Source organism: Sander lucioperca, chromosome 20 (assembly GCF_008315115.2).
Source record: "Sander lucioperca isolate FBNREF2018 chromosome 20, SLUC_FBN_1.2, whole genome shotgun sequence".
Taxonomy (NCBI): domain Eukaryota; kingdom Metazoa; phylum Chordata; class Actinopteri; order Perciformes; family Percidae; genus Sander; species Sander lucioperca.
Genome location: NC_050192.1, coordinates 8,682,612 through 8,690,343, shown reverse-complemented (window position 1 = coordinate 8,690,343; position 7,732 = coordinate 8,682,612). Strand labels below are relative to the sequence as shown.

General features: G+C 41.4%; 2 protein-coding genes across 2 annotated transcripts; both read right to left on the bottom strand.

Moving 5' to 3' along the window:
- Nucleotides 1–326: 326 nt before the first annotated feature.
- Nucleotides 327–3,441, bottom strand: LOC116060148 (transcription factor Sp3-like). Its single transcript, XM_035996379.1, has 5 exons — nt 3,437–3,441; nt 2,504–2,536; nt 1,374–1,466; nt 1,047–1,234; nt 327–956 (listed from the first exon to the last, which is right to left on the bottom strand). Exons 1-5 carry the CDS (start codon nt 3,439–3,441, stop codon nt 799–801), a joined length of 477 nt encoding a protein of 158 aa, XP_035852272.1. The 3' UTR covers nt 327–798.
- A 1,427-nt stretch (nt 3,442–4,868) lies between these two features.
- On the bottom strand, nt 4,869–5,966 carry LOC118494029 (putative nuclease HARBI1). The gene is made up of 2 exons (XM_035996378.1): nt 5,294–5,966; nt 4,869–5,227 (listed from the first exon to the last, which is right to left on the bottom strand). The coding sequence occupies exons 1-2, from the start codon at nt 5,964–5,966 to the stop codon at nt 4,869–4,871; spliced, it is 1,032 nt and encodes a 343-aa protein (XP_035852271.1).
- Between the last annotated feature and the right edge of the window lie 1,766 nt (nt 5,967–7,732).

The window sequence follows — 7,732 nt, the reverse complement described above, 5'->3', positions numbered from 1 at the left end:
GTCATCTCTTTTAAAAGAAGTCACTTGACAAGACAGCGAAGTAGCTAGTAGTCCTATATACATTGCATCAGTTGTATTTTTATTAGATGTAACAATGCCTACATGTATTATCCCTGTCAAATAAAGTGAAAATAATCCTGCTAACACTAACAAAATCATTATTTAAAATGTCTTTAGGCTCCAGACAAAAAGGACCAGTGACTAGTCTAAGTAAAAGTATTAACCTAAAGAGTTAACATGACTAGAATAAGTAGATTAAGAATGCAATGCATTTATTATCAATCTATGATCTATAACTTTTTGTCTTTTAAATCTATAAGTATTTGATTAGTCCTGTTAACTCTTCGGTAACTTCTAACTTAACTTTTGGCTACAACCGGTATGAGGCCTAGTTTAATTACTTTTGCCTCATTTTCACCAATTTCCTAGTTTGTACATTTCAGTAATTTAGTTATTTTTGAAAATAGTTTATGGTTTAAAAGCAGAGACAAATGTCACCAATTTATGTACAGTAAATGGCTGTTCTTGTATTATTGCACACACAAAGGCTTATACTATAATACATTAACAAATATACAATAAAATGACAACAAAAGCAAGTACAATAATTTTAGTTGCATCAATGTACACAGTGAATGAGTACATAGTGAAATGCACTTACTCTGGTGTTAAAATCATATATTCAACTTAATGCCATTTGAAACCCAGGTGCAGTTTGTCAACTAACACAGTTTAAGCGAAACCAATAACAGGACTTGAATGAATAATTTTACAAGTCTGAATAGATTAAAAATGCAATTAAGCATGCGTTGAGGTGCAGGCTACTCTGCGGAGCCTCCTGCTCTCCCCGCCCGCCGTATCGATTTCCTCATCTCTCATTGGAACACGCAGGTTGTGCATGGAGTTTCCGCTCAGCTGCCACTCCTCAGAGTCTGGCTCCTCCTTTATCTGGATACCTGAACCAGGGTAGAAGATGCAGATTTAGGGTCACTTTAGATAAATGAGGAATTGTGTGAGGATGTACAGCACGTGCAGGTGCCCCATACCAATTGGAAAGTTTGTGTCCTCCCCCTGTGTGTACTGAACTCCAGCTTGTGCTACAAAGTTCACTGTGATTGTTTGGAGGTTGGGCAGGCTGATCTGGCTTGTCTGGCTCAGACGGAGGGTATGAACCAGGGCTAAAATCAGCTGCTGGGCCTGGGCCTGCCCCCTGGGGCAACTGGATTGCCTGGACCTACAGAGAATGCGACACGTTAGTAATCTGACATCTATTACAGCACAAAAACACAACGTGCTACTTCAATAATGCCCATTGGAAACTTCTGTAGGCCACTTTTTTGCTTTAAAACATGATGTAACTCCTTGTAGATTACCTGGAAGGTCTGCCACTGGATCTGCCTAGTAGCGTTGACAGTTTGGGCCTGGATGAGGAAGGTCCCTGGGTTGCGCTCTCTGTAGAGTCTGACCTGCTGCAGGCAGGTCCTGACCCTTTCTGTACCCAGAAGGCTGCAGGATGGGCTGCAGGAATGTAACAAGCACATACCGGATATTTTGCACATGATCATGCCAGATTATCAAAGACAATTCTTAAATTGAATAAAAGTTGCAAAAATACAAACGGGGAAATTAATGCAACTATTCTGTGTAGCCATGTTTAGAACTCTATAAAAATTGGCCATGCTACAGCTTTAAACCCAGAACTCTCCCATCAACTTAAACAGCCATGCATTGCAAATTATTAGTTGAAAAATATAAAATCTTCCTTCAATTACAGATACGTCGCTGTGATGGATAAATCACCGTCAACATTTGGACATTCCCATTTGACCACCACCTAATGTTAACGTTACTCAAACATGGACGTTTTATTTTATTTCACCTTTATTTTTACAGGCAAGTCATTAAGAACATGTTCTTATTTACAATGGTGGCCTGTGATGTATTAAAATAACTAAAACCACAAAGTCCAGTGGTTAGCTAACATTTCCTGCCCATAAACGTCTACAGTTTTTTTTGGTTTCTAATCTACAATGCATGCAAGTAACGTTAAGGTTACAGACAAGCAGATAACCTAAAACCAAATGCAATGTTATTAACATTATTACATCAAATCTACACAATTTCTATAATAAAAGCATATAGTACACTGTCTAAAATATATTTATAATTCAACCCAAATGTAATAATATAGTAATTCTTGTTTTAAAGTAATTGACTTTGACAGTAGTCATTTTTAACGTTAACTGTTAGCTAGTTTTCCTCAAACCTTGCGTTAAATTAGTTAATTTTATAAACTTGGTAAGGTCGAATTATGCTAAAACGCTCTATTACGTCGGCTAAAATGTGACTACAATAAAGGTTTCAAAAGTAATTTGGACTTTAAAGTTATTACCTCAGTAAGGAGCTGATGAAACAATGTTTCTCTATGACACAGGTGGCAGCTCACGTTGTTTGGAACTATTGGGGGTCTCCATGATCCGCCATTGCTGTAAAAAAGACTTGCCCGATGAAGTGAACGGAGATGACGCAACTCTCTCTTCAAGGGCTCTGGTGAAAACCAAAGCTAAAATGTAAACAGGCCTTGTAAAACAAATCTCCTTTTTGAAGACAAGAGATATTCCATACACCTTACAATAAACAAAAAAAAAAAATCATGGCTAAATTCCTTTCATTTCTGCACCAGCATGCTCATGCTGTACAGTATACACACAGAATCATCGGCTTTGCACTCTTGAGTCACATACCGCAGTGCCTCTCATCCAGCAGTCAAAACCTCATTAAACTCCTACCTCTTTGACGTGAGTAAGGGACTGTATAAAGTCAGTGAAGAGGCAATTGGATTTGATCTGTCACTTTTCCATAAATACGTTCATTCAAGGCCTGTAGATTGCTTCAGCTGTGGTGCTCATCACATTCAATTCTTTAGCCCTGGATCCAATTTTCAGGGAACTTACTGGTTGCCAAAATAGCAAATAGGAGCTTTTGACTGCAGATCACCTGGTTAAAAGGTAAGGCTAGGGTATTATCACCATGGAAGCACACTGTGAACTTGCATGCACACGGGCACGCACAAGCTGTCAGACAGAAGGGGAAAAAAGCGAGGATGCCTGGAGCAGTTCCTGAGGTAGTTTGGGAGGTTTTTAAATATCTAATATTGGTTTCCTGCTATATCAAAAACACAAACTTCCTAGTCTCATAGCGAGACTAATCATTACTAACATAGCAGGATATCCAGCCAATAAAGATGACTCACATCACCAAGGGAACAGAGCAGAACTTCATGCCATTTCTTTTTTTTTTTTTTTTGCACTCACATCCTCTCACTCTACAGGTCTGTCTCACCAATTCCTCTCATCCTCACCTCCATTTTACATCTTTTCATTACCTCTATCTGCCTTTCTACCCATCAATACCCCCCCTTTTCCTCCCATCTCACGCCATCAAGCTCAGATTCTTTTTCCTCATCTAAGTAAACTGATTGGGATGCTCTCAAAAGCGGTTACTGAGCCTTTACAGCAATCACAGACAGGATGCCAGCAAGTGCTGAGGGGCTGGGAAAACACACACATTTCTACATGCACCCATACATATACATAGACACATATTTATGCACAGGCACTTGTGCTAATATACTGATGGCTGGCCTGGGGCAAGGGTGAGACGGGTCAATAGCATTTACAGCTCTCAGTTTTTATTGGTGTTTGTGATGGCCTACGCTTTTTGTGTTCGCAAACTCGAACATCTCATCACCTCGCCCATTACGGAAGCAACCATCAAGGACAGAAAGGCAGGACTTGGGGCAAGTAGAGAGAATGACCCTCATTTATCATTCTTGCGTAGAAACGGGCGTATATGTTGGCGTAAGATTATGCTTACACTCCTCTCACCGCCTGATTCATGAAGCTGTGCGTACCTTTGAAATCCAGGTGTACGCAATACCTGCCCTTGATAAATGCTGCGGCTGAAAATGATCGTCATTAGAATAACACGCCCCTATATATTCAAGTCTCCGCTTCCCCCACACCCTCATATTACGCCATGGACACACGAAAGACGGCAAAGAAGAGAAACTTCTCCGACGTGGAGATCGAGGCCATCACCAGGGAAGTGGAAAGAAACAAAATTGTTTTATTTGGGAGTTTAAAGAGTGGCATTAAAGGCGCCCACAAAAACAAAATATGGACCCAAATTACGAGTTCTGTTAATAGTGTGGGGGTTATGAAGCGCACTCCAGCAGAGGTAAGAATCTTTTATTGCTTAATATAGACCAATAGTGATCAAGTTAAGCATGAGTTTTCTTGTTTATTGTAGGTGAAAAAAAAGTGGTCAGATAGTGGTCTCGGCACTGAAGAGGAGCCAGAGTCAGACTGGGGGAGGCCCACCGGATCCAAGCCTCCAGCTGACACCGAATGAGGCGCGGGTGGCAGCCCTCATCGGAAGGGCGTCTTTAGAAGGTATCACCGGTGGGGGAGATACCGACGACATTCATGGTAAGTAAACTTAAATTTGATAGACCAATAAAAAAACTCACACATAAGTCCATAGTTAACTCATTTTATTTCAATTTTGCTCTATTGTTTTGCAGATGATGGCACTGCAGGCCCCAGAGCCATCGAGGAATCTCCCCCTCAGCCCATCCAGGAGCCTGAGCCTATCCTTGCACCCCACCCAGAGCCTGAGCAGGTGCAAGCCGAGGCCCGTCCACCAGCCTCCCGTGCGCCACGGCCAAGGGTCCTGACCCAGAAATTTGTAGACTACTGGTCGAAATTAACCATTCATTAGTGTCAATAAATACGACATTAAAGCAAATAAATGAAAACTTAAAAAAATAAAACAATGAAAACGAAGTCTGTTATTTTAACTTACCCTTAAAACCGCCGAACAAGGTCCCGTCTGAGCTGAACAGCTCCTAAAGCCGGTGGTGCTGCCCACTGCTCCACTGGCACTTCTGGGTCTGGGGCCAGCGCGTCAAATGGCACACGGTTTATCTCAGCCATGTTGTGCAAGACGGCACATGCCAAAATGATGTTGCACACCTTCTCTGGCGAATAGAGCAACGTGCCCCCCGCGTGTGCCAGGCAGAGCCATCTACCTTTTAGGAGCCCCACGCAGCGCTCCACAGTGGCTCGTGTTCGTGCGTGCGCGTGGTTGAAGTTGCGCTCCTGATGCGTCACGGGGTTTGGCACAGGGGTGATCAAAAAGTCCAAAAGAGGATAACCCCTGTCACCTAAGGGGAAAAGAGAGGTTAGGAAACGAATATATTTTGCAAAATAAATTTGCTCTTAGTACTCACCTAAAAGATAACCATGACCCCTCAATGCGCCCTCCTGCAGCCGTCTGCGCACGCTGCTGTGCTCAAAAATGAAGGCATCGTGGGTGCCTCCGGGCCATCGTGCCACAACATTTAATAGGCAGAGTCTGGCATCACAAATAATTTGCACATTGACTGAATGATAATTTTTGCGGTTGATGTATGCGTAATCATTAACCGATGGTGGTTTCAGACGCACGTGGGTACAGTCAATTGCACCTATGACATTTGGAATCCCTGCAATCTCATAAAACCCCCTTTTAATCATTGTTTGCTGGGCATTGTCGTATGGGAATTGGATGTATTGTGGGATGAGAGTCCTGATGGCAGCCAGCACGGATGACAGCATGCGGCTCATGGTGTGTTGGGATATGCCAGACCTGACGGCAATCTCCCGTTGAAAGGTTCCAGTGGCCAAGAACCCCAGTGTGGAGAGAACCTGGACTGGAACAGGTAAGGCCCTTGACCGCCGGGTCTCACGTTGGAGGTAGGGCTCCAGGTTATTGCACATCTCCAGGAGAAGATGCCTTGGAAGACGAAATCTGCTCATCAGCCATTCATCTGATTCATTCAGAAGATCTCGCCTATCCTGAAATACTCTTTCCCTTCTCAAGGGCGCATAGTATGCGTCTTCTAAAAGCGCCAGGTCAGCCATCATTGAGAATTGGTGTACGGTGGAAATCCAGTTTAAATAGCTGTTTGGATGAGCAAATGACCTATCACAATGCATTATTTTACACCACATGTTTTGAAACAATTAGCATTTAATTTCGTATCACGTCACATGTATTGGGGTGTAGTGATGATGATGTGATGTGGAGTACCATTCATTCACATTAATAATTGCATGACAATTTGTAATATTCTTCTTCTTATTATTATGATTTTTATTATTAATGACGCTTATTGTTATTTAGAAGAAGAATGTCGTTATTATTATTATTATTTGTATTATTATTATTATTATTTAAAAGAAGAAGAATGTCATTTTTATTATTTTGTCAGTCTGAATTATTTTTTGGTCATTGAAAGCCTTTCATTACTGAACCCAGTCCGTGCGCACCTGCCGGGCCTAACCCTGAAACGTCAGGTAAAGCGCACAGTCTCGCAACTGAAGGAATACATATGCCTACAAATCAAATGCTTTGGTAAAGTCACACAAATTAAACATTGAAGTCCATGTTGCACAAAAATAAACACTGAAGTTTATAATTACTATGTTGTTGGTTTTTTACAGTGGGTCATAATATATCATATCTTTTAGTTTGTCAGTGCGTTTTGTGGTGTTAGGAATTGTTTTTCTGCGCATTTCCGCACTAACTCAAAACGTGCGTACGTGTACACCACCTCCTGAGCTGGCGTAGGATTTAAGCGCGCCGTACGCCAACGTCCATATTGATAAATCTCAAAGTCACCGTGGTTTTGGGTGTACGCCAGGTGTACGCTGGAAATTTGGTGTACGCACTTTTGATAAATGAGGGCCATTGTGTTTAAAAGAAGGATATATATTAATAAATATATACATAGTGATGTTGTGCCACTGATGGTCATTTGCCAAGATAGGGCACACATATTCACACAAAAAGCGATTAAAAGGAATGGAACACAGGGTTTCAAGGAGCAAGAGTATGAGGTAATTTCACTGAAATGTCCCCACAGGACAGAAGAAGGCGTAAAGTTGGTTTGTAGTTTGTATGTTTATGTTTTTATCTGTGTTTATGTGTGCCCATTTGCATTTCTGCATGTGAATGTGTGCGAGTGTGTCCTTTTGCCTGTGTGTGGTGCACATATGTGGGTGTGTGGCTGGCAAGTGGTTATGTAAGGCACTAATTGTCATGCAGTGCGCAGGGTGCAGACACTAAGCACAGACATGAAGCTTTCTCCAAGCCCACAGCAATGAATATTAAAAATAATTAGGAATAACGTACCCACAGATCTAAGGGAGAGAATGTCAACATCAAAACACTTTGCTAATTTCTACGTATATAAGTACATTTAGTTTATCTGGCATATACAATGTGTATTATGTACTTTTGAATGTCAAACTATGTCTTCATGTGTTTGTACCTACATGTGTCTTTGCCTGCATGTTTCTGAGTTCAAAGTACATCAGAGGAAAAAGCTAAAGAATGTTGTAAATCACATCGCCTTAAAACCTCTGAGACACTGACACGGATGTTTGAATTAATAAGCGTGTGCCGCAACTAAATACGATGGATGGTCCTTACATATGCATGTAATATTCAGGGGCTCAGACTATATTCACTAATATTCAGGGGCTCAGGGCTAATTAAATTAGTTTGATGCTGAATTGGCTGAAATCCTACATATTGATGGCTTGTGTTGTGCTCTTTAAAAAAAAGAAGATTTAACTGTGCATGGGTTGTTCTACAATTTATTAGATGAAGTAACTCGGTCGAA